Here is a 27,817-nt window from a genome sequence, read left to right on the forward strand (position 1 = left end):
TTCAGAGGCAACACCGACCTTTATTTGCACCTGGTCCAGTTCAGAGCCACCAGACCTGGGGCCAGCGCTCCAGTCATCCCAAGCACAGGCTGGACCCCGTCCCCTCTGTGGAGTGGCTGGCCCTGCTGGTGCCTGGCGGGCCCTGGGTCTCAGCCACATTCAGGGTGGGACTCCAGCGAGTGCCGAACTTCACCCGAGTGACAGGCCAGCACGGGGTCAGAACAGGAGTGTTTCAGGGCTGCCTGGGGGCGCTGGGCACGCAGCTGTGGGATTCTGACACTGGTTATGAGGGGAGGCTGTGCTCTTCTCTTGCCAGGAAGTCACTTCATTGGTGGGTTAAATTACAGGACTTAAGTCGCATACTCAACGTTCATCCTAAAAACCCCCCAGACACTAAAGGTCCACGTACAGGTACACTAAATGAGTGTGTGTGCGACACACGGAAACCACGAGGTAGTTTAAATGACCATTAAAAAACCAATACTGCTATTTGTCACTGATGGTGACCACTGGCTGCATAATAGCTGTTTAAGTCACTGGTCAAATGAAAACCAGAACTCAGGAGTTGAGGAGAGTAGAACATTTACAAGTGGACAGTCCACGTGAGGCTGGGACTCTTCTGTAGCTCAAGTTCTGAGTGTCCCTGGGACTCGGGGGTCTGCCTACAGAGCTCACTAAGGAACGACAGGTGGTGTTGACAGTGTGTCTGCTCCCCGCACCCCTGGGGGCTGGACACGGCATGTACACGGTTTACACAGTATTCCTGAACTTCACGTGGAGTCCTTAAATAAAAAAATAGCCGCCTTCACCTTGGGAAAGTGCCCGCCTAACCCAACTCGAGCGGGAACTTGCGCTCCAGTGCGGGGAGACTCCTGGGCCCGCACCCCAGACCAGAAAAGTGCCAGTCACACGACACGGGAAAGCAACATCTATTGTTCTTAGAGTCTGACTCTTCCCACAGCAAAAGTCTCTTCATAGGTCCTCCAGTGCCGCCCCAGGTTGCCAGGGGACGGCTCCTTCAAGCCAGAGCAGGGAAGTCTTCAGGGTCGTCGGGGTTGGGGGCAACGTCTCGGGTCTAGAGCAGAAGAGAAAGGTCAGGCTGTGTGCCCTCCCACCGTCCCCTGTGGCTGGCACCAGGAGCCCCATATGACAGGAGCGGGTAGTGGGGCCCTGGCACACACCCTGGGGGGCAGAGCCGAGGGGAGGTGGCGGGGTCACCCTGGGCAGGCATCTGAGCTCCCCTCTGACACCCCTGCACAGGGTGGGGGTGCCTCCCATTTTCCTGCCAAGTCAGGATCTGGTATGAACTTCATCCAGTCAACATGTGCTACCCGCTAGGCCCACACAGGACGGGCGAGGGCAGCGTCTGTCCCCAGGAGCTCACAGCCTTAGGGACAGACACCGAGAAGGCTGAGACCTTCGGTCAGATGCCCTGGAGATTGGGCCCCATCAGGGACCTCCAGTCCAAAGCAGTGGGGCAAGTTTCCCTGAGGTAAGCCTCAGGGTGGAGGCTAGACTCTGCCGCTGGACAGGAGCCAGGTATTTGCTGTTCCCAGAACGGACCTTAACGTGCACCTGGCCTCAAGTGCACCCAAAACAAAAGGCATGTTTTTGCATTTAGAGGAAAAAAAAAAAAACCCAGGCACTTCTGCAGGAAGGATCCTTGGGCGGCTGCAGGGAATTCAGGGGGCCCAAGGACGGCTCAGACCAGCACCGCTCCAGGCCAGCAGGGCCCAGGTGGCCCAGGCCAGCCACAAGCCTCAACCCTGGGTGTCCGTGTGTGTTCAGAATACACTTAGGACATGCTGAGCGTGTGCGTGGTACTGGGGAACCATCGTGAGCAGACGTGGTTTCTGTCCACTGGCGAGGCCGATCCGTGGCCACCAGTGAGCTACAACTGCAAATGGAGACAATGCCCAAAAGAAGAAGCTCCTTGGTCCCAGGCCCTGGCTGGTCCAGGAGGAGATGTGGCTTAAACTGGAGGAAGGGAGGCTGGACCTCCCTGAGGTCAGCAGGCGGATCAGCACGCTGAGGCCCGGGAGGACGTGCAGAGGGAGGCGCTCCGAGCAAGCAGGGAGGAAGTGGGGACAGAGCCCCCCACAGAGGGCCCGGGGGCTTCTGCCCAGCCTGACAGCACTGCCCGGTGGTCTGGGGTCAGGCCGGAAGGTCTTGGCCTACGCTCGCTGGAGGGAAGGTTCCTGCAGGCCCCAGAGGACACTGGGGCTCCCTGCAGTGGCCAGGGCCAGGGCTGCAGAGGCTCTGCTCCTGACTGACCTCTGGAAGGCTCCCTCACCCTCCCAGACGCCCTCCCGTCAGCCATGCTGCCTAGAGGAGAGGCAGCTGCAGAACTGACACCCTCCAAAGTCACCACGGCGGGCTCAGCGCGTCCCGGTGCCCTTGCCTCCCTCAGAAGGCCACCCAGGGCTGCAACACAGCCAGACACTCACCACCACCTCTGCTCTGGGGCCATAGTTCTCCACCCTTCTGATCCTTCCCCGGCCTCCCCGGCTGCTACCTCTGGCTCCGCGCCCAGGACGAGGCAGGTTCCCAAAGTTGATCTCCAGCTGGGACGTGATGTCATTGGCGGCTTTCCGGAACACGTGGGCCTCATCCTCGTCAGCCTTCACCATCTGAAACACACGCCAGCATCTCACATGCACAGCGTCCACGGGGTCCCCTGGCCGGTGTCCAAGGGACAGCGCACCTCCTGTATACGCCCTGGGAGCTAAGGTGCCACTGTGGGCTGGGAAGAGCCATCCCTGCAGTGTGTCCCTGTCCCTGGGCTGCAGGACTGGACAAAAGTGGCACTGCTCTGGCTCCTGCTCGGTGAGTCCTGTGCACGCCACAGTCTCAGGAGTCTCACTCTTTGAACCTACTGTTATTTCATGTGAGATTAAATCTCCGTGAGTGTGGTGAGGACGTGAGGTCTGACGTGACCAACAGCAATCAATAGGAGTGGTTTAAGTGTACTTGGCTGAGGCCAAGGTTTTAATTTCTGCATAGTTTGTTTTATTTGTTCACAAATATTACTTTGATAAATAAGGAAAATATCTATTCCACGAATAGAACTTGATAAAGAGAGTCCCTTCAGGGGCTGGGGTTTGGGCTCAGTGGTAGAGTGCTCCCCCAGCACATGCAAGGCCCTGGGTTCCATCCTCAGCACCACCACATAAAAATAAAACAAAGGTATTGTGTCTAACTACAACTAAAAAAGAAATATTAAAAAAAAAAAAAACAGAAAGTCCCTTCGACATGGGCACTGACTGGACACGTACTGTGTTAAGAACCACCCAACTTACAATGAGAAATTCTGACTCCAAATGTGTGGGAATTTTGTAAAACAACCAAGTGTGGTCACCTGAGCATCGCTGCTGGTGCTGCACAAAACCTGCGTTCAGGAACTGCTTTGTTAACACGCTCTACGTTTCTGTCTTTTAAAAGAAACTACAGTGAATCTCCTCCAAATCTGACTTGGCCTCAATTCACAAGTCTAACCCTCCAGGAAGAGCAACGTGCCCCGGACCTGGAGGGACTCTCCAGAGCCCCGGTGCTCGGTGTTCCTGCAGCTTGCCCCAGAATGCACTGGGGTTTCCGCAAGAGCTCTGGTTCCTTTGGGCCACATGTGCATGACAGACTTCAGGTTCTGAAACGGTTATCTCCTTCAGGGTTTCAGATTAAAACAGTGTCGAGGCTTGGGGTGGGTGGACGCCTTTTAAAAAGGGGAAGGCAAGAACAACTTGGGCGGGCGCCCTGCACACCGGGAAGGAGTCCAGTCCTGCCCCCCTGGAAGACATCCCCATCGGCACCACGGCCATTCAGGGGCTCCTGGTGTGAAGGCCCTCGCCACAGAGCGAGGCCAGCTCCGCCTAGGGCCCAGGCCAGCTCCCTGCTGTCTGGCCCTGGCCGAGCCTCCTCTGGGGGCTTCCTCCACAGACCACAGAGTTACACACACACACACACACACACACGTGAGGTCTTGTCCCAGGCTTCCTGCCTCTCAGCAGCCCAGGGCTGGGCTTGGGCTGCTTCGAGAACAGTCTCTGGCTGGAATCTACAAGGCCACACGGTGAGCAAGGACCAGAGGGTCAAGGGCTTCACTGAGGCCAAGCGCAGTGACTCAGCCGACCCACTGCCCTGATACCCCAGTGGCCTCGGGAGCCAGGCAGATCGGGGTCGGCGGAGGAGGTCTCTGGTCACCTGGGTGGCAGCTGCCTGTCTCCCAGCCCCTGGCACCCTTGTGCCAAGTTTTATCTACGTGCTCAGGACAAAAAGGGCCACGAAAGCAGGTGAAGAGGCAGCCGGCCAGCTCGGGGCCTGCACGCACCTCCTAGACGCGTCCAGAGGTCTCCAGGAGAGGAGCTGCTCTGGCCTCCTGCTGGAAAAGCCATTTCTGGTGGAAGATCTGGGGCTGACCAACATGGGCAGCGGGGACACTGCATCATGAAGGGCCTCTACAGAAAGTGGTACCTCCGAGAACACAACCCAAGGAAACGGGAACTGTGATGGTCCAGATCTCAAATGACCCGCACAGGCTCAGAAACCCGCCTGTGGTGCTGTTGGGAGGGGGTGGGGCCCAGTGGGAGGGAGTTGGGCTGCTGGAGGGGACCCTGGGGTCCTGGCCCTTCCTGTCTCTGTCCCCTGGCCCTCTGTTTCTACCATGATGTTCTGTTTCACCAGAGACCAGAGGGATGGGCTGAACCAGGCCAAGCAACCACGGACTGGAACTCTGGAACCTGGGCCAAGCTTGTCAACTCCCAGTCACAGCGACGGCAAGCTAACACAGACAAACCCACAGCATCCGGAGCTTCTACCGAAAATCAGTGAATGCTCCTCGCCGTCATCTACACAGGGACCAGGTGACAGATTCTAAATTCTACCACTGGAATGCTTCAGTGTACCCTGAAGGTCAGTAACTTTAAGAGAATGGAATCAGTGACTCCACGACCAGCTTATCTCTTGGTCAACATCTGTAAACATCCCTAAACACCTGTAGACACCCATACAACTTCCAGCGTCTGACGAACAGCTCAGTGTCAACCATGCAAACTGGGGCTCGGAACCCAGAGCCTCCCTGGCAACCCTCCAGGCCACGGTGGCCACTGCCACCCAGGAAAAGTCCTGCAGTGTGGTGGTGGGAACAGAGCTGCTGACACCAGGCCCCAGGCTCCCAATGTGGGTCCCAACGGTAGTGACACGCAATGCTCCTGGGGAGGGGGGACCAGCGTGGTCTAAGACAACACGGGCGGCCACGCTTTGCAGTGGCGTGTCCAGGAGCTGTGCCACCTGGGAGAGGAAAGGTCAGTCGTCAAAGGGTGTGGAGTGCCAGCACTTCCAGGCGAGCAGGGCCTGCGCTGCCACCTGAGTGCCGGGTATCCCAGGCCACCAGGTTGGGTTCCCACCACCACCTGATGACGCCTGGCCACAACGCCCGTCACAGCAGGAGGAAGCCCAGTGCCTGCTTACATCATCTCGGTACCGTGACTTGTGGATGACCACGGCCTTGGAAGGAACCGACGATTCTGGCTTCCGAATGTTGAACTCGGGCTTCGGCCTGGTCTGCTCCTGCAGGTTTTTCCACTCGTCTAAGGTCATCTCCTGAACTTGAGTTTCCTCCTCCACCTCCAGCTCAGGAACTCTGTGAAGAGGGACAATCGTGGAAAATCACTGCCACTGGGACTGAAATGTCTATTTTAGCAAAGAAATAGCTCGGTTTAGTGCACTTTTGTGGATCTCAGGTATAATTAAGAAACACCTCTGCATCGTGGGCTTCCCTGTTTCAGTCCCATCCTTTCACGTGTGGCTGCAGAGCATCTCGGGATGTGGGGACGGTAGCGTCCTGATGCTAGGATCATGGCACCTCACCACCCACACTTCCCCTCCCGAAGGCGGACAGACAAAATGAGACCACAGGGAATAAAATGCAAGAAGCCCCGGGAAGAGCAACGGGACACCGCGAACGTTCTCCACTAACACAGGCCTTCCAGTCTACGTCCTCATTCTGGTCACGTCTCTAGTACGCATATCTAGTAGTCTGTCCTGGGAGAGGACAGAGAAGTGCAACCCTCCTTCCAGTTTTTTCTACACAAATTGCCACTATCAGGAATTAGGAAAGGTGACATCATTATAGAGACTCGGCAGGTGTTAAAAGGTAAATGGCTGCATACGTAAACAGCGTTGTGCCAATAAGTCAAACCAGTGAGGTGAAGTAGGCAATTCCCTAAAAGGCACGACATACCAAAGCCTATTCAGCATCCAGGCTCATCAGCCCCATGTCTACTGGAGAAATTTCAATCTACAGCAAAAAACACAGACAAAACCTTCCCATAAAGAAAACTTCAGCTGGGCATGTTGGTGCACACCTGTAATCCCAGCAGTTTGGGAGGTGGAAACAGGAGAATCACAAGTTCAAGACCAGCCTAGGAGGCCCTAAGCCACTGAGACCTGACTCAAAATTTTTAAAAATTAAATAAAAAAGAACTGGAAATATAGCTCAGTGGTCAAAAACCAAACAAATAAAAAGCTTCAGATGGCTTCACTTGTGAATTCCAATAAACACTAAGAAATGCAAATTCCATACAAACCCAGAAAAATAGAAACTTCTGGGGACTCTTCAACTCCCTGTAAGAAGCTAGCATTAACTAGATACCAAAATCAGGAAAACACACTATTAGAAAGAAAAACTCTATAGATAGTGTGCTTCACAACGTTTCAGCCAAATTTTAGGTAACTAAACCCAAGGAAACATGGGAAAGAGAACGACGGGGCTCACTCAGGAATGCAGGACTGATGTGACACTCTGACATCACAGGTCGGGTATGGCAGTGCCTGCCTAGAAGTCCAGCAACTAGGGAGCTGAGGTGGGAGAACCACTTGAGCCAGGAGTTCAAGGCTGGCCTGGGCAACACGAGAGACCGTCTCAAAACAAACAAACAAACAAAAAAACAACAAAAAGCCCCACTAATGGATCAAATCAGCAAGTTTTTTTCTTTTTTGTTTTTGTTTTTTGTGGTGCTGGGGATTAAACTCAGGGTATTATGTCATAAGGCAAGCACTCTACCAACTGAGCTATAGCCCCAGCCCCTTAAATTAGCAAGTTGTAAAAGAAAACCATTTAATAATCTTAACAGATACAGAAAAAAAAAAACACTTTAAAAATTCAACATTTATTCCTAACAAAAACTCCCAGTAAACTAAGTACTATGAAATCTTCTTAATCTTTGTTTGTTTGTTTTTTTGGTACCAGGGATTGAACTCAGGGTCACTCGACCACTGAGCCACATCCCCAGCCCTATTTTGTATTTTACTTAGAGACAGGGTCTCTAAATAAAAGTTGCTTAGCACCTCACTGTTGCTGAGGCTGGCTTTGAACTCACGATCCTCCTGTCTCAGCCTCCTGAGCCATTAGGATTGTAGGCATGCACCACCGTGCCCAGCTAAAATGTAATTTTTTAATGGTAGCGATAATGAATGCTTTTCTCCTAAGCTCACTCACAGGCAAAGATGTCTCCTCTCAACATTCCAGTGGGAGTCAATAAGACAAGAGGAGGAAGCAAAAGGCATAAAATCAGAAAGAATATTAACATGGTGTGTGCAGACAATACAATCATCTACACAGAAAATCCAGTAGGAGCTGCAGATTAGTGGAGAGAATTAATAAGGAGTTAAGCCTGTAGGATACAAAGTTGGTATGCAAAAATCATTTTTAAAAACATGCTAGCAAAAAATAAATAAAAGACATATAGATCAACAGAAAAGAATTCGGAGTTCAAGAAAAAGCCTCAAAGACAATTCAAAGGAGGAAAAATCTGTCCAACAGCAGTGCCAGGACAACTGGACGCCACATGCAAAGGAGGGAGTGGAGCCCTGCTGCACGCAGTAGAGAGAGCGTGTGAAACTCCGCAGTCCAGGCCCGGGCCTTCCTGACCTGAAGTGAGCAGTGGCTTCCTCCTGTGTCACCAAAAGCACAGGCAAAGAAAAAATTAAGACATCATCATTAACATTTTAAAATTTTGTGCTGCAAAGGACACCATCAAGAAAGTGAAAAGAAAACCCATGGAATAGGAGAGGAAATTTTCAGATCATTTATCTGATAAGGGACTTGATCTAAGATCATCTGACAAAGGATTATGAATTCTAACATAAGACCCAACTAAAAACCAGGCGAGGATCTGAATAGATATTTTTACAAAGAAAATACACAAATAGCCAATAAGATGTGCCACATCATTATCCATCAGAGAAATGCCAATGAGTCAGACCAGGGCCACCCACTAGGATGGCCAGAATCGGAGACACCCAAGTGCTGGTGGGAACATGCAAAGATCAGAGCTCAGGCGCATCGCAGGGGATGAGGAATGATGTGGTCACTTTGGGAAACAGAAACTGAAATGTAGAGTGAAGCAGTTGAGCCAGAAATTTTACTCTTGAATGTATACCAAGAAAAATCAAAACATGTCCACGTCAAGACATCCTGAGTGTGGACAGCAGCATTGGTCATTAGTAGCCAAAAGTCAGAGAAGACCTCGACGTCTAACAAGTGATGAACAGATAAACAAAATACAGTACATTTGTAAAGGTATTATTTGGCAAGTAAAAGAAACAAAATACTAACACATGTCACCAGAGCAAGGGGGCCTGCTGCCCTCAAGGAATTAGAGGGATGAAAGAAGTCAGGCTGGACAGGCAGGTGTGTCTTCTGGGCAGGATCACAGTAACCTGAAATGTCCACAGGGGACAAAATAGGACACCAAGCACATCGGGCCAATTCTCAGTGGGTACTGGGACAATGAAATGTCTTGGAATGAGATGGGGTGACAGGTGTGTCACACGGTGGCAGTACATGTCATGAGGACTATGCACTTCAAAAGGTTAAAACAGTACATTTTGTACGTATTTTACCACCAAGAACAACAAAAACCAATTTTTTAAAGATAATACGCAGAAGAGGAAGAAGCGAGGTGTGATGCCCCGTGACATGCAGAGCCTGACAGCGCCGGGCCACGTGGGGGCCACGTGGGGTCACTCAGGTTGCAGGTGGCTCCTGTCTCAAGAGGCATAGAACCAGCGAACTCCCAAACGGTGGGACACAGGATGCCCGGGTCCAGGGGTGACCAGAGCTGGCTGGGTGGATGCTAGAGTTTGCCCAGGACGAGGAGATGACGGGGACCGCTGCACACACACAGCTGTGAGGAAGCACTAAATCATGTATGCAAAGTGGCCATTCATGTTAATTATATTTTACCGCAGTTTAAAAAATACTGGAACACTGAATTATATACAGTGACTGACTTGCATAGTTGGATAATTCTCTCTCATTAAAATTGTTTAAAAGTAAAAAAAGAAGACAGGGAGTGGGGGAGGGTCTATCTGCACCTTCACCGAAAGGCTGGCATGCTCAGGGTCCTGCAGCCACCACTGGGTGACGACACGAGACACGCAGCTGACATCAGGAAGGACCCTGACCATAGGCCCCAGACGCGCATCTGCAGGGCCTTCAGTGGCGGTGGAAAACCTCTGTGGCTGCGGCTGCGGCTGCCTGTGAGGGTGACAGTAGGAACTGTCTGGTGCCTGGCAGGGTTCTGCATTCACAGATGTCCAGGCCCCACAAGCACACGCCCTCGTCCAACAGGGGACGTGCACTTGGGCTCTGCACATTTCATGGTGTGAAGACCTTACATCCAAACAGACCAAAAATACTGACTTTCACACGTCAATGACATGCACTTTGAGCCACGGGGAGGAGAACGGACGCCGTCGGTTCACGGTGAAGTGTGCCCCACACAACATACTGATGATGACAGATGAGAGGAACAAGAGAGCCGAGCTGCAAAGCTTGGGTAGTAGGAATAGACGGTTCCTGTAAAATGCCGTAAAGTGTGCTGTTCGAGAAGTTTCCTAACAAAATGTAGGAAAGTACGAATTAAAATAGACCTCAAACATAAATTGGCAACAACATGAAAAGCTCTTAAGAAAAGACTCTATGGGAATAGCTCAGCCCACTTAGAGAGGAACTTGATGGAAAAATTATGGTTAATCACGTGCAGACACTAACCAGCCAACAAGGACACAGGGCTGTCTATACACTGGAGCATCTCCCAGATCTGGCAAGGAAGGAGGGGGGGACAGTGTGTGACCACTCAGGAAGTGCAAAGGCAGGCAAGAGCGTGTGTGACACATGCACATTCACACACTCGAAACTGGAATATAAGCTAGGAAAGAACAGGGATAGAAAATAGTTGAAAATACCACGTTTTTCAGACTGAATTTTGGAAACATGTGAATCTTTTACATGATTACCAAATGAAAATCAATCTCTATAATTTGAAAGCAAAATGAAACAAAATTAACCTAAATGTTAAAGCTGGTGATACAGCCATTGACAGGCTATTTCAAATGGCTTTAAATACAAATTTGATGGCTGTCTTGTCCTGAGTGACTTTTCAGCAGCTGTGTTACTGAAGGCAGTGTGGGCTGGAACACTGAGTTATATACAGTGACTGCTGTGTACGGAGCGGATGCCTGATGGGGTGACACCACGGAGCGCCAAGATCCCCAGTATTTAAAGAAAGGAGAAACACGTAAGAAAGGTCAGGTAAAGACCCTCCATACTCGATCTCATCGGCAAGTACTGAACGAACGTGTTTTATCTCACGATGTTTATGTATCTGTCTATTCCAGCTCTGTCCACTGAGCACCCTAAGGATCATCAAAAGCCTAGGAGTGGCTCCCAATTAAGGCTGCCTTCCTAAAAATGATACACTGATGGCAAATGACCACTGAAAAGATGCTCAACATGGTCAGTCATCAGGGACAGGCAAATTAAAACCACAATGGTCAAAAGTTATAAAAGCTGACCCTGCCACATACTGGCAAGGACACAAAAGAACTAAACTCTCATTTACTGTCAGTGGGAAAATAATAACGATGCAACCATGCTGGGAAGAGTTTGGCAGTTTCCTACAAAGGTCAACATCCACCTGCCACCTAGAGTCCCCTGCTGCACCCCCAGGTATTCATCCAGAAGAAACTAAGGCGGGGCTGGGGCTGGGATCAGCGGTGGAGCCCCTGCCTAGCACTGAGAGGCCCTGGGTTCCATCCTCAGCACCACATAAAAATAAATAAATAAAACAAAGGTATCGTGTCCATCTACGGCTAAACAATAAAAACAAAAAAAAGAATGAAGGCATAGTCTGGGGATGTGGCTCAAGTGGTAGCGCGCTCGCCTGGCATGTGTGCGGCCCGGGTTCGATCCTCAGCACCACATACCAACAAAGATGTTGTGTCTGCCGAGAACTAAGAAAAAATAAATAAAATATTAAAATTCTCTCTCTCTCTCTCTCTCTCTGTCCCCCTCTCTCTCACTCTCTCTAAAAAAAAAAAAAATTCTCTCTCTCCTCTCTCACTCTCTCTTTAAAAAAAAAAAAAAAGGAATGAAGGCAGACGTCACAAGTGACTTGTCTACACCAATGTCTGCAGTAGCTTTTGTAACAAAGACTGGAAGCAATGCAAACAGCCACCACCTGATGACACAGACAGGTGTGTCTGAGCGACAGCACAGGCTCAGCCACGGGGACTCTGAGGCACAGGCTGGCCACAGGGAAAGACACTGAGAGCGCAGCAGCGCAGACAAGTCTCAGAGTCCAAGCCGTCCAGACGCACTGACGCAGAATCATGACAACTGCAAACTAACACATAGTGACAGAGAGCAGAGGGCGGGAGAGGAGTGACGGGAACACAGGACACTCCGGGAGGATGTATACTTTGGTGTTGATTCAACCAAGGAGTTTTTAAAAAGTTTTTGAGATAGTCAGGGAGACTGATGCGCTGCCCTGCTATTAACGGTGTTAAGGAAGCGTGGAACTTCTGGATGGACTGAGCCCCCCCCCCCCCGCCCCCGACATCACATCCTGAGCGGTCATGAATGACGTGTGGCATCTTGGGGGTCTAAGTGGAGGGGGAGGAGGTAGGCACGCCCTGGAATGGCTGTGATCTGACAAGGCTTTAAGCAGAACAAATTACAGGGACCTTCCTTACTTGCTTTATATAAATTTTCCCATCATTTTTTATGCAGAGCTAAAAGTAAAGAAATATTAAGGGTCATAAATCTTCATTAGGCAGCTTGTGACAGAACTGAGAAATCAGAACTGGGCGCTATAAATTTGGGGATTCTTTCATAACTAAGAAAACCTAATAAAAGTTAATAAATTCCAGAAGGTTCAGTAAGAACAGATTTTGTATTGGCATAACACGGGAGACACTTAGTATCAACAGGTTTTTGTTTGAGATTTGGTTCATGTGTAAGAACTGGATACAAGCAGTACAAGGCACATAAATGCAACCTGGAAGTGACCCAGGCACCTCAAGCCAAGCAGGTGGGACTCAAAGCCTATGCCAGGTGACACCCTCCACAGAGAGCCAGCCAGACCCGCACTGGAGGACACAGCGGTAGGTGCCCTTGGAACCTTCTCCTGGTGACCTGCAGGTCGGTCCACAAGCCATGCCACGTACGGCAAGATCACCAAGGACAGGCTCCTCAGCCTTGTGCCCTAAAATACATGTGACGACATTCTGTGGCACGCGTTCCCTGAGTAGATGAACAAGGCCAGCCCGCTGTGATGGGACGAGGCCAGACTCTCAAGGAAATCAGCCTGTGGCCCAAAGGGAGGGGGAAGAAGCCCCTACTTGGCTGGAGACTCCTCTTCGGGGAGGCCCTGGGACTCCTGCATCGCCGCCGTCTCCTCCATCGGGGCAGCCAGCTCCGCGTCACTGAAAAACAGCAAGAGCCCTCTGTTCACAGGGTACAGGCACACATCACTCTCTGTATCTGGACAGAGACGCACATGCTCATGTCCTTTTGCTCGAGGGCGCACTCTTCAAGAAGCTACACACTCAGGTCTCCACATCCAAACGGACTGAATTGCTTATTCACGTAAATGACTTGCAAAATGGTTAAAGTTCTTTGGCAAAAATGATTTTGTGAATCATCTAAAATTTAAAAAACATAAATTATTAGGAAAAAATATTCAGAACTCTTTTTTTCTTGAACTGGGGATTGAACCTAGGTTTGCTTAACCACTGAGCCACCTCCCCAGACCTTTTTATTCTTTATTTAGAGGCAGGGCCTCCCTAAGTTGCTGAGGCTGGCTTGGAACTCGCAATCCTCCTGCCTCAGCTGCTGCACCACTACACCCACTCAAAACTCTTATCTCCGTTTATTAAATGGAGCCATAAGAATTCTGAAACTGTAAGTATTAAATGATTTATTAAACATAAGATTATTCCACACCAAACTATTTGAAAATGCTAACAAGGTGAGACAGACCCCACAAACTGAGCAGGTGTGACTTCAGACAGTCCGTGACAACTGCTCCGGAAACACAGCACTATGCAACCTGGCTTTCTATGCCATCCCCTCCAGACGCACCCATGAGGGAAAATAGCTTGGGTTTAAATTCATATCTTGTCTGAACATTAATCCTATCTGAGCATTAGTTTTAAAAGTCCCAGCAAAAGAAATTTCGCTTTTAGTAAACTGCTATAACTGTATGTCCATTAGAAGTATTTTACAGTCTACAGACAGAACCCAGGTTTTTTTTTTTTTTTTTTAATCCTACCTCAGGGAAAAAAGTTTCATGAGGGCTTTAAAAGTTTAAGTTAAGGGGCTGGGGCTGTGCTGCGGCTCAGTGGTGGAGCGCTTACCTGGCATGTGTGAGGCAGTGGGTTCCATCCTCAGCACCACATATAAATAAATTAACAAATAGAAGTATTGTCCTTTTACAACTAAATATATACCAATCAAATAAGTATAAAAATAAATAAGTTACATAAGTTGAATTGTAATAACAGATCATTTCAATTTAAATAATTTTTAAATTCTAAGCTCTAAAAACCTGTTTTTAAAAATTTGATTGATTATCTTTTACTTTTAAAAAACAAAAAAGGATCCTAAGTGAAATGCTGGGGAGGGGCACAGCAGTGGTCTGCTCGTAGAGGCTGCTTCAGGAACCCACAGCTGCATATCACAACCCGGGGGTCCCCTGACTTAAGCATCCAGTAGCCTTAAGGCCCACCAGCAGCTACAGGGCTCAAGGACAACTTTCTCTTTATTCCCTTGGCCACAGAACAAACCAAGAGGACTTCATTCTCAAAGAAAATTTTAAAAAGCAAATAAAGACCCATAAATCCCCATCTAAATGGAGGCTCCCTGAGGGCACACGTCTGCAACTTACCTGGTGTCTCTACCGGATCCCCAGGTGCGAACTCCACACCCACCTGTGCTGTCTTCAGTTCTCAGAGCCCTGGAGGAAGAACGAATACCCCCTAAGCTGGAAGCGGGTCTCCAGTCAAGGTCTAAGTCATAGGAGGCTGATTGTAAGAGATGTTCCAGGGTCAGTTTCCCACGAGAACCCACAGAAGGGTCACTAACAGAAGCCAACTGAGTGCTACCGCACAGCGCACACTCATGCTCCACGCTGCCAGGGACGCGCAGGGGAAGGGGCATTAGGGAGACTCACATTTTGTCGCTCCCAGCATATCTTTCAAAATCCCGTTTCCCTCTCTGGTCAAGGGTGTCGACAGCTCGGTTCCCAGAACCACCTCTGCCCCTGCTCCGCATGCCCCCTCTTGGGCCGCCGCGTCCTCTCGGAGGTCTGTCTCGGTCAAACCTGTCAAATGGTCTGGAAGACATGGGTTCAATAAAACCTGGAGAACTGGACTGAAGGTCTAAAACCTGTTTGAGAAAACAATCCCAGAAGGACATCCTGGCTCTAGTACACTGGAAAGGACGGTGGCTGGCATAAAATGTCACCCTGTCTTCACTGTGTGCCCACCACACCTGGGGTCCTTCTGAAGACCTCACATGTGGAATTTCACAAGCAAATCTAAGATATACACCTGAAGAGAGTGATGCAGAACAGGCAGGTGACTGGCTCAAGGTCAAGGTCACGCAGAGCTGCTGAGTGGGGGGTCAGTCCAGACCCCAGACAGGTCTTGAACTCACCTGCGCAGGGCGTCCTGATCCCTAAGGAGACTCTAAGGCTCCGTCCTGTCCCAGTGCTGATCTCTGCTTACTGATTTCATCCAGTAAGACAAATGGCCGACTTTACATCATGCCCTCCCAGATCTCCCTCGCCCACAGCCAGTGGGCGACACTTAGCATTAAGAACACTGACCTGCCATAGCCCAACTTTAACCCTGTCTTGCTTCTTGAACTTCCAAGGTCAGCAGAGACCTGTGTGTTAAACCCGATCGATCGTCTCGGTCTGGTTTAACCTCCCTGTGTCATTTCCCTCTGACCTTTCTGGATTCCCTCTCCCAACCTGTCCTTGAAAAAATTGTTTCTTTAACATTAGTCACCCAAATGTGGCACCAAGTCCTGTGTTTCTCGGTCCCCCTCCACTCCTCAGTGCAGCCATTTCCAGATCACACCCCACAGTGAGCATAGAAGCTCCAGAGAGCCACCTCCTTGCCCCGGCACTCTTTGGCTTAGCCACCGCGTGCCACTCCCTTCCCGCTCACAGCCTCCGTGACTTCACCGATGCCACCGGCCTGTCTCACGTGGGCCTCCCCGATTCCAGGCCACAAGGCCAGCTGCCTCCTGGACATCTCCAGCTGGACATCTCCCGCCCGGCAGAGACATGACCTTGTCGACCCCGGCTCCTGCCACAGTCCCTAAGCACAGGTAAGAGAACCCCCGCCACTCCTCCACTCCCTCCTGCCACCCGCCAGCACCGCCCTCCTCCGCCAGACCTGAGGCTCCCGCAGGAAAGGACCACATCTTTTTTGTTGTTATAAAGGTTAATATAAGTTTTTTTAATTTTGTTTTTTATTATTAAATGTGGTGTCTTTATTTTTAATTTTTAAATATATTTATTTATTTTTATGTGGTGCTGAGGATCGAACCCAGTGCCTCACATGTGCGAGGAAAGCGCTCTACTGCTGAGCTATAACCCCAGCCCCTATTTTTAACATTTTAATACAGTTTTTTTATCTGTTCTTTTTAGTTACACGTGACTGTAGAATGACATATCATACTTGCATGGAGTACAACTTCCCATTCTTTTTTTAAATATTCTTTTAGTTATAGATGGACACAATATCTTTATTTATTTACTTATTTTTATGTGGTGCTGAGGATGGAACCCAGGGCCTCACACATGCAAGGCGGGGGTTGTACCATTGAGCTCCAGCCCAGCCCAGACTCGCCATTCTTGTGGTTGGACATGAGTGGAGTTTCACTGGTCCTGTACGCACATATGAACACAGGAGAGTGGTGTCCGATTCATTCCCCTGTCTTTCTGGTTCCCATCCCCCCAAGTTTTAAATTTTTAATTAGAATTTTTAAAACATTTAAAGCAACCACAAACTACTTGTCCTAGCATCAAGCAACCTATTGGTATTAGTAACTTAAATACCTGCACTAGCAGCCTACTTTCATGGATAAAATATTACATTAAAAAGCCACTAGAAAGGCTGAAGCTCGGTGACAGAGAGCTTACCTCAGCCCTGGGTTCAATCCTCAGCATCACATAAAAATGAATAAACAAAATAAAGATATTGTGTTCATCTATAACTAAAAAATTAAAATAAAAAAAGCCATTAGAGCCAGGTGCAGTGGCCGACACCTCAGGAAGCTGAAACGGTAGGATCGCAAGTTCAAAGCCAGCCACAGCAACTTAGCAAGATCCTGTCTCAAAAAAACAACTAGAATAAATAAATAAATAAATAAAAAGAGCTGGGGATGTGGCTCAGTGGTTAAGCAACCCTGGGTTCAATCCCCATACCAAAAAAAATAAAATACAATAAAAGTCACTATATGGTAGTGGGTAAAATAAACAAAACTCACAATTTTCCTTACTCAAAAAGAAGAAAAAACACAGAAGTATCAACTGTTACTTTTATGCCAATCTCTCACAAGAAACAGGATCCTACATCCAACTCTCCACATTAGCTTCTGGGTCTACACCTCCCCCACCCCAAGCCAAATCTTAAATAGAAATCTTTATAAAACCTGATTCTAAACTACAGTCAGTGTCTCAAGAAGGGTTCTCAAACAGTAACAAAAGAAAGTAAAAGTGAATCCTTAGCCAGGAAGTTCAACAAGCCAATAAAAAGAAAAAAGTCTACCCCCAAATTAAGAGGAGACGAAGAGCAAAAGCATACATGGAGAGCATGTGGTGGAATCGGGTCTGACTCACAGACATCCACATACCATACCAGCACCCCAAACCCTTTAAAATAAGAGTGATCGAGCCGCGTGCAGTGCGCACGCCTATAATCCAAACTGCTCGGGAGGCTAAGGCAGGAGAATCACAAGTTCAAAGCAGACTAAGCAATTTAGCGAGATCACATCTCTAAATAAAAATATGAAAAAGGGCTGGGGATATGTTAAAAAAAAAACCTGGATTATCTCAGTTATTTTGTTACAGTAAGGGAAAGCTGGCTAACACACCTAATGAGACATGAGTACCAGTTTTACAGATAAAGAGACTGAAGTTCATGGAGGGAGAATGATCAGTTAGTGTTTAATGGGCACAGGGGTTCAGTGTGGAAGGTGGAAAAGGCCTGGAATGTACTTAATGCAACAGAATGGCTCGTCGGGGTGAATTTTATGGGTATACTGTACCACATCTCTTTTTCTTAAGCTTATTTAGGGGAGGAAAGGTAATTAAACATCTGAGTAGTGGCTCTTTCACAATTGGAACTGACTTCAAATGACTAGCAGTAAAGGAAGAGCCAAAATATATCCAGACAGTGGCAGACACATTTCTTAATGGTCTATATTCTAAGAGTTCAATTAAGTTTATTTGGAGCCTAAGGAAGAATTCCTACTGCATTGGAAACCACAGTTGTACTCCCAGATATTACGTGTGCCATGTGACGGAGCTCAGCTCAGCTGCTCAGACACACGGGGAGTCAGTCCCAGAACTGCTCACGGTGTGACCCCCCAGGGGAGATGCACTGTCTCGGCAGAATAAAACCCGTGCCACCTGCCACCAGCACACGCACTGCTGAAAATCTGGGTCCTGTTTCCTCATCTACAAATCGAAAGGGCTGACTTTAGATAGACTTTCAAGACTAGCAAGGTTCCAAAATTCTTTTTTTTGTCTTGTTTGTTTTGTTTTAATATTTTTTAGTTGTTGATGGACCTTTATTTTGTTTATTTATATGTGGTGCTGAGAATCGAACCCAGTGCCTCACACGTGCTAGGCAAACACTGTGCCACTGAGCCACAACTGCAGTCCCAAGGTTCCATAATTCTGTCCACTAAACATGTATCACAGAAATTCCAGGTAATACTAGTTTTCGATATTAAATTAAGAAATCCAACTTTATTATGTTCATGTTTGGAGAAAATGCTGTGAATGCTCTCACATGACTGGTGAAAAAATAAACTGACAGGCTAGAGGATGGTGATTTGTCACTTTCAACAGCTCTCCCACAGCACACACATTTTATTTGCCGTCACATGACACAACTGTCCCACCTTGTCCCACCTTGCACTGAAGCATGAGGTGGGTCCTGACCTGGACACATGACACCCACCTGACAGCCTCTGCTACAGACCCCACGGGGCCCGACCTCCAGGACTCCATCTAGGGACCTCCTGACTTAGACCCTCAGCTGCTCACTGGGTCGACGGATTACAAGGCAGAGGCCCGGACGCTGAGCAAAGGTCTAACGCTACGGAAGGGTTATATTACATAGCAAGCACAGAGCAGGGAAAAGTACTGACTTTCTAAGAAGAGAAGGCCGATGTGTCAAGAGGAAAAGAAAGAATATGGAATACTCAACGTACATGATTATCATCTTAACATCAAAGTAGATGAGTACATAAGAGAGGAAGTGGGCTGGGGATGTGGCTCAGTGGTAAAGCACTCGCCTGGCATGTGCCAGGCCCTGGATTCGACCCCCAGCACCACGGTGGCAGGAAAATGGGCTAAAGTGCTAAGAGTAATCATATTAGGTGGCAAAATAAGTGGTTTTAATTCTTTTTATAATTTTATTTTATTTTTCCTGAATTGTCTAAAGTGACTATTTTTGTTAAAGATCTTACGGACTTTTATTAAGCAGAAGAGTATATTTTAAGAAACCAGGGAACATCTTTTCTGATATCACAGGACTTATGAAAAAATTCAAATTTCCTTGAAAGTAAAATGCCCTACATATTCCTAATAGGACATACGAGATGAACACACTATTTCCAAGTTCCTGCCAAAAGTGCACAACCTTGTTCCCTGAGAAGCAGACAAACTGAAGTTTTGGGATGTGCTACACGAAGAACTGGCCCACAATCTTTGAAAATACAAAGTTCATAAAAGATAAAGGAAGACTAGGGGCTATTCCAGATTAAAGTCAGTGACACACAATGTACACTCCTGGACCCTGAACCAGAAATATGTTCTCTTTGGCTAAAAGAACCTTGCTAGGAGAATTGGGGAAATCTGAGCAAAGTCTGTAGATTTCATGATTTAGGGCATTAGATAACAGTACTCATGTATCAATGCTAATGAGTTTGATAACTGTATCATGTGTTTTGGTTTGTTTTTGCAGTGCTGAGACTAGAGCCCAGGGTCCCATGCATGCCAGGCAAGTGCTCTACCACTGAGCCACATCTTCAGCCTCTATGCCATTTTTTAGGAACTATACGTAATTTTAGCCTTTCTCTCAAATGACAAAGGAAAAAACTGTGTGTGTGTGTGTGTGTGTGTGTGTGTGTGTATGCGTGCGCATATCAATGTGCAAAGAAAGAATGAATTTGGTAAAAAGTTAATATTTGGGAATCTAGATGAAGGGCATATGGGAACTGTTCATATAATTCTTGCAACATTTGTAAGTCTGAAATTATTTTAAAAGAAAGAGAAGAATCCACGCTCCCACGTCCCACCTTACCTGTGAGTACTAGCTCACTTAGGCATCTTTTCAGGTCACACATAGAGATTTACTTTATCCTTTTTAAGGGCTACATGCTTTTACCACTGAAAAGGAGGCGGTAAACAGGTTTGTGCATTTGAACTATAATTTCCTTATTTCCACAGAATAAATCTCTGATGTGAGGGGTAAAAAAAATAAATGTTTCAAAATTAAGTAGCCCAAGAGGTTTTTCTTTTTTTTTTTCTTTCTTTTCTTTTTTTTTTTTTTTTAAGAGAGAGAGAGCGAGAGAGAGGGGGACAGAGAGAGAGAGAGAGAGAGAGAATTTTAATATTTATTTATTTTTTCTTAGTTCTCGGTGGACACAACATCTTTGTTGGTATGTGGTGCTGAGGATGGAACCCGGGCCGCACGCATGCCAGGCGAGCGCGCTACCGCTTGAGCCACATCCCCAGCCCCCAAGAGGTTTTTTCATAGACAGGTAGACTGTGGCCATTACACAGCAAATTTGATGTTATCAGCAAAAATAAAAAAGGTCTCTGCTAGGAGCCACAACCAAATAATATGATGCATGGCACTTTCGGTTGTAAGGTGATGCCAGCTAGCCATTGAGATGATATGATTATGTTAAGATTTACATTCATATGGAAATTGGACTCCTGCTGTTCACCTTGTCCTGCTACGGGACTCATGTTACGGGACTCCTGGAGAGTTCCCATTGGTTGGGGAAGGATAGTAGGAGGGAATTCCGGGGGAGGTCCTGGGCCCCGGTTCCGGGAGACGCCACCGCGTGGGTGGACCGGCTTGCTTGCAGGACGCCTACGGGGTATTGGCGGCATTTTCAAAAATAAAGTTTTGTTCCTGCTTGAGTGGCTCGTGATTCTGTGCCCAGCCAGACTGCAGCAGGTCTCAAATCAAGCTTTTCTGTCACTCTCTTCAGCCTGGTGGCCTCCACTGTCTTAGAGTTCTGCATGTGATGCAGGTGACCAGACCTGACAAAGTCACTTCCTGCATGGCCTCTCAGACTGAACCGCTCTCTGCTGCGCTGTTGTTTGGTGGGTGGGAGGGTATTTTAACAGGCACCTAACTTTTACAAAGCCATGTACTCTGGTTAAAACCAATGGCCAGGATCCTAGATGGAATTAGTCAAGAAGCTGCAAGATTAGGTACAGTGGCTTCCTTGACACTGAACTGAACACTCTTCTGGTCAGCCTGCCACGTCCCTGGGTGAGAATCAGATTCTGTATCTGCAGATTCATCCAACTTCTAATCAAAAATATTCAGGGAACGGTGGCCCACACCTGTAATCCCAGTGGCTGGGAAGGCTGATGCAGGAGGAACTTGAATTCAAAGCCAGCCTCAGCAACTTAGTGAGGCCTTAAGCAACTCAGCAAGACCCTGTCTCTAAATAAAAAATAAAAAGGGTTGGGGATGTGGACAGTAGTAAAGCATTCTTGGATTCAAACCTCAGTACAAAAAATAATTAAAAATTTAGGGAAAAAAGACTGCATCTGTACTGAATAGATACGGGCTTTTTTCCTTGACATTATTCTCTAAAAAATACAGCACAAGTATTTACATTGTATTGAACATTATGGGTAATCTAGAGGTGATTTAAAGTATACAAGGGGATGTGTGTAGGTTTTCTGCAAATACCACATCCTTTAATAAAAGCGACTTGACCGTCTAGAGATTTTGGTGTCCTTGGGAACCCAGGAGCCAATCTCTGGGAGATACTGACAGATGAGTGTATTTCCCTTTAAATGTGATGCACTGGTTTTCTCTGTTTTAACCTAAACTCCGTTAGGCACTTTAGGCAGCCAGCACCCACCTTACCAGGACAAGCACAAGATATACATAACTGCCACTATGTACAGATGGGGCTCAGATGCCTGTGTGCTGCCATCCTTCAGGAATGACCTAAGAGTGCACCTTCTACCTCAGAGTGCTCCCCAGAGAAGATACAGGGGTCAGAGATCAGTATTACATGTCATCAGGTTTTCCTTCAAACTTCATCAGGAAAGCCTGTTGACTGCCCAGGGAGCTAGGAATTTGCTTAAATCTGTTTAGCAATGCTAAATCAAAATCGTAGTTACACCCCTAGCTCCAAATCAGCTCCCGAGCCTAGAACTGTAAAAGAAATTTTAAGCAGTTCAACACACTCCCATGTAATTTCATAAGAGTGTTTTTCATAGTTACCAAAACCAGTTTCTGGGGGTGGGGGTTATGCTGGGATGGACCCCAGGACCTCCTTCATGCTAGGCCACTATCCTACCACTGAGCCACCTCCCCAGCCAGCCATTCCCTTTCCAGTAACTGGCCCATCATTTCCTGAACAACGATATAAGGTCATCTGTGAGACCCATGGGGGATCCCCCACGTGTCACTTGATCGGATTCAATTGCACTGACAAAATAACCCCAGGATGGCCACCACAGAAAGGCCCAGGCGGCACGTGTCCTGAAGGCCCTTCCGGTCCCCACTCTGGGAGGGGCGCAGTCGTACTTTTCATCTGTGAACTTCTCGGCTGTGAAGTCCGCCTGCCTCTCGGTCTCATAGGGTCGATATTCTCTGTAGGGCCTCCGCTCTGCTCTATCAAGCGTCACCTCTGTCCCCCGGCTGTCGTTCCATCCTTGCTGCTCCCCTCTCCTCGGAGCTCGCTTCTGGCCTGCAGCAGAAAATCAAGGTGCACAGTTGAACACAGCGCCCACCACAGCGCCTGCGCGGGAAGTGCAACTTTACTTCTCATTTTCCTAGAAATCAAGGTCACCCCCAAATCCAGCAAGCCTGAGAAATTTCTATGAACAAAAGGTGCTGATACTACCACTGCCTAGAGTGGAGCCCACTAGGGGTTGGACCCAGGGCAACTTCACCGCCGAGCCACACCACCAGCCCTTTGGTGCTTTATTTTGAGACAGGGTCTTGCTAAGTTGCCCACGTTATGCTGGTGATTCTCCTGCCTCAGCCTCCCAAGGGGGTGGGATTACAGATGAGCACCTCTGCACCTGGAGACGCTACTACTGTTTGATGAAACTTTACTACTGCTACGAATCATGCTTTCCCTTGTATTCTAGAAAGTATTAGGTAAATAAACCTCACAAGCCTCCTTATAATATAGGCATCTCACAGCAACTCTGACACAGCTACTGCTTTGCTTCACTAAATAAACTATATTTCATAAAATCAGCTTTACCAAAACATGATCATAAGCCCCATCCAAAATATTATAGGGGAAATATACTACATTCCAGATTGTACTTTCAGATTTCCAACTGCACATAGCCCAGGGCAACTACGGTTAATCACAGGCTACTAAGATTTTCATTTTTACATACTTTGGAGTGTTTTCAAAATGAAAACAGATTTTTCTGCTGACAGGATTTATACAGTTGCCACCACAGCTCCCAAGTATGAGCCCATCTGGTATTTTATCACTCAGGAGCCAGAGAGTTCTCAGAGGGCATCCCTTCTGTGCACTCAAAAGTCCAGCTGGCCTGGGGCAGGGACAGGATGCTGGGGGAGCTCTAGTCTTTTCCTCTCTTCCCTCTCCTTTTCTTACCCCCCTCTCGTTTTGATGCTTTAAAATTTTTAACCAAAGTCTGCATTTAAAGCCACCTAATACTTGGTAAACACGTTGTGGAGAACTTTGTCACATCGTAGACCACTTTCCAGAATGATTATCTGCTGTGGCAAGCATTCAAAAGGTCTTCTCTCAAACACCATGTACAATTTGTATTATGGTGACTTCGATTTTTCTTGGTAGAAATTACCCTTCACATTGATTCTATAGCCATTAAATATTATTCAAATTGATGGGTGTATTTTAACTGAATTCTCATCCCACTTAGATACACGCTATAATTATTGAGAAATATATGCATACACATATTGCATTTTCCACTAACATTCCCTACCTAAATTTTATGGTCTAGACACAAGTAAATATTATCAGATCTTATTTAAAGCAAAAATCATGTCTGTAACATCAGTAACACAAAACTGTGCCACTTACTACTTTTTTGGTACCAAGGATTGAACCCAGGAGCATTTAACCACTGAGCCACATCTCACCACCCGCCAACTTTTGGTATTTCATTTAGAGACAGGGTCTTGCTGAGTTGCTTGGGGCCTCGCTAAGTTGCTGAGGCTGGCTTTGAACTCATGATCCTCCTGTCTCAGCCTCCCAGCAGTGCCACCACACCCAGTACAACTTACTACTTTATTTTTCTTAAGTGTAAAAAGTTGCATGACAGATCTAAGTCTAATCAGCTATGGTTTCAATATCCTATTACTAGAAATATTGAATCCAATTTGCATTCTGTAGTGAGGTCACAATCTAAGCTTGTGACATGGTTAGGATATGGGAAAGACACTATCATAAACAGCATTAAGCTTTTATTGCAGAAACATACATTATCAAAAGAACAAAATTAGAACAACTATTTGAAATTTAAGAGAGAAAATGTCATTATGAATATCAACTAATAAATCAAAAATGTAAAAGGTCTACCTAGGACCTGACAGACCTCAGCACATTTGTCAACAGCAATACTTTCCCCTAATTTGTTTTAATTCGTCTTCAGATTCCCCTATTTGTAACCTGTAGTTTAAAAAAGGGGGGGGGGGGCTGGGGTTGTGGCTCAGTGGTAGAGCACTTGCCTGGTGTATGTGAGGCCCTGGATTCAAGTCTCAGCACCCCATAAATACAAAATAAAGGTCCATTTACAACTGAAATAAATTTTATAAAAGAAAGGAAGAAAAACATCTCCCATCCAACTACAGAAGCATGTGGGTGTTTATTCCACCTACTTTCCACTTTCTCTAAGTTATTTTTTAACTATATCAATAAAATTTGGACTCCACCATCCAAAACTTAAAATATTACATTTATTACACATTTTATGATAGTCTCTTCCAACATTTCTGGATATAAATTGAAAACTGTTCAATACAATTGGTTACTTAATAAGATAGGATAATTTACCAATACCCTGAAAACATTCCATTCTCCCTCCAAAATGCAAAGAGGAAAAGATAACCAGCAAACATTTTTTCTCTACCACTTCGTTCTAAGGGATCAAGAGTGCAACTGCACCTCGCTTGTCTTTCTGTGCTGGATCAGCAGCTTCAAGTAGGTACTGCAAACACTGCAATTCACCAGCCCTTTCCAATAAAAGGCTGGCACATGCACTTTGATTACTTATATAAACCCAAGCCCACAGGAGAAACAGTCCACAGTGAAATTTACATTAAGATTTACTATAAAATGAAGTTGAGCTTTGGCTCAAAGACCATTTTGAAAGGCTAGGAAAAAGCAAAGCTTAAACACCCTCTTGCGATTCAAGAACAAATTTACTGGGCAAGGTTTAGCCCAAGGGGTTATGACCCTCCAGGATACAAAAAACCAATGTTGGGCTGGGGATGTGGCTCAAGCGGTAGCGCGCTCGCCTGGCATGCGTGCGGCCCGGGTTCGATCCTCAGCACCACATACAAAGATGTTGTGTCCGCCGAGAACTAAGAAAAAATAAATAAATATTTAAAAAAAGGTCAGAAGTTCTTTAAAAAAAAAAAAAAAAAAAAACCAATGTTTCTCTAGGGCAAATCTTACAACTTTCACAATTTTTTGAGATTCATAAGTGTTTCTATTACATGTCAAACCTGTTTGATATTTATACTAAGCATTCCACCTATAACATTCAAACAAAATTAAAATGTTGAGGGTAGAAAAGCTCAGTTCCTATTAATAACCAACGCTTGAGAGTGGCTAACACCCACTATAAATTTAGTACAGTAACTACATAAATGAAATTAATGAGATGTCTGCTCCTGAAATTACATATTCTTGAAAAATACCTACAATGACAAAATTCCATTCTAACCACAAAATCAACTAAAGATCTTTAATAAAGAGCTCGAAAGTCAGACTGACTAGACTGTGAACAACTGACAGGAAAAAAAGCTATAAGCGTGTGTACTAGATTACAATGTCAAGCGAAAGAAGTAGGTTGCAACCCAGTTTCTAACATTTAAGTTTAGAAAAATATAGAAAACACTGTACATTTTTTTGTGTATAAATTTATGCATATAAATGCACAGTGCTAACAGTAGGAAAAATTGGGGTTTCACTTAACCTCTTACATTTTGAGACTTTGAATTTTTCATAATAAAAATATATTTGAACTTTAAAAGGGCTAAAAATCAATATATTAAAAGCACTAACTGCGGTTTCACACTTCTTTTAGCATATTTTCATTTGTTAAACAATACATTTAAAAAGCATGATCTTCCTCAATTCTGTTATTCCTATGAATCCAAATGAATTTGAGAAAAACACAGAGCATAATACAAAACGTGCAGTATATTTTGTCTCACTGTTTTGATACTGTCAGACACTGCGATATCCAATAGCATTTTTTTTTTACAACTTTCAACATCTTTATTGTAGTGACTTGATGATGCTCAAGCACGTTTCTGAACTTAGCTTCTCACAAAGGTAAACATCACCTAGTTGCAAGCTCCAAGCCAGTAATTAGACCAGGAGTGTTCTCCTGGGCTGGATGCATAATTGTTATCAGGAATGTGCCAATAAAGCTGACTCTAACTCACTTCCAAACAGTCTTTCCGCAGGCCCACTACCTTATTTCAGGAGCACGGAGGACACAGGTGGAGGCCCGCCGACCCAGGCCCTGACGCAGTCCAGGTGAGACCTCGGGCTGCGGACAGCACCACGCGAGCCGCGCGTGGCCGCTCCGGTCGCCCAGGGAGCGCACTCGCTCCTTCTGATCGGAAGGTTAAATGCGCTTTCCCTATAGCAGCCTCGCGTCCACCACGAGTTACACATCCCACCAACACTCCAGGCGGCACTGGAAGACAGCACCGGGCGGCACCTGGACCGCCGCACCAGCACCGGCAGAGGCGCCTGGGGCCCCTCCGTCACAGAGCCGAGCCCGGCCACCGCGCGGCTCCCGTTCCATCGGCAGGGCCGGCGGCGCCCCCTCCTTCCCATCAGGCTTCTCCGCCGCTCCCGACCCGCAACCTGCAGCGGCTGGGCGGAGGGCGGCGGAGGTCCTGCGGGCTCCAGCCCCCGGAGTGCCCGGTGCTCGCCCCCAACGCGCCCCAGCAACTTGGCCGGAGTTGCGCAGGCCCAGCTGCAGGATCCGCAGACCCTCTCCGCTCAGGGTCCGGAGAGCGCAGGAGGGACGTGAGCCCGACCCCTCGCCCAGCCTGCCGGCCCCGCGACCCTCACCCCCGCCCAGCTCCGCCCGAGCCCCTTCCCAGGGAACCCGTCTCACAGCGAGGCGATGACCCCTCACTCTCCTTCCTCCCTCGGGCGCCGGGCCGCCGGACGCCTACCGGGCTGCTGCGGGCCACCTCCGGGACTGTCCGGCGGCGCTCCAGCGAGGCTCTTGCGCTCCTTCTGCGACTCCCTGCGACCGCCCGCGCCGGGCCTGTGACCCGAGGCCCCAGCCAGGCTCTTTCCCCCGCGGCCACCGGCGGCCGCCGCCGCTGCCGCCGCCTCGTCGCGCTTCCTGTGCTGCAGCTGCTGCTGGCGCCGGCGCTCGGCCTCGCGCAGGATGTCGAACGGGTCCGACTCGTCGTCCAGCAGCTGATGGAAGCGGTTGGCCACTACGCAGCCGAAGCTCTCTTGCATCGCGGCGCCGGCGGCGGCCGCAGCCACAGGACTCCCCAGGGCGCCCTTCATGCCGCCGCGGCACTGCGGCCCGCCGCGGGCAGCCCACGCGCGCGAGTCTCAGCGAAGCCGGCGGCGAGGACCCATCCCGCTGCTGCCACCGCCCTCCCGGCCCGGCCCGGCCTGACCAGACCCGACCCCGCCCGGCCCCGCCCTCCGGGCCCCCGCCCGGCGTGGCCGCGGCCCGCCCCGCCCCACCGCCCTCCGACAACCAATCAGCGTGCGAAGACACGCCCCCTTTCCTATCCAGTGCGCGCT

The 27,817-nt window shown here is 47.9% G+C and overlaps 1 protein-coding gene across 1 annotated transcript; it reads right to left on the minus strand.

The window, feature by feature from the left end:
* On the minus strand, window positions 1-27,706 carry HABP4 (hyaluronan binding protein 4). The gene is made up of 8 exons (XM_081262795.1): window positions 27,223-27,706; window positions 22,375-22,537; window positions 14,514-14,675; window positions 14,229-14,297; window positions 12,682-12,765; window positions 5,464-5,635; window positions 2,448-2,630; window positions 1-1,075 (listed from the first exon to the last, which is right to left on the minus strand). Exons 1-8 carry the CDS (start codon window positions 27,569-27,571, stop codon window positions 1,019-1,021), a joined length of 1,239 nt encoding a protein of 412 aa, XP_081118921.1. The 5' UTR covers window positions 27,572-27,706; the 3' UTR covers window positions 1-1,018.
* Window positions 27,707-27,817: the final 111 nt, after the last annotated feature.

Source organism: Spermophilus citellus, assembly GCF_964194105.1.
Source record: "Spermophilus citellus genome assembly, chromosome: 12".
NCBI lineage: Eukaryota > Metazoa > Chordata > Mammalia > Rodentia > Sciuridae > Spermophilus > Spermophilus citellus.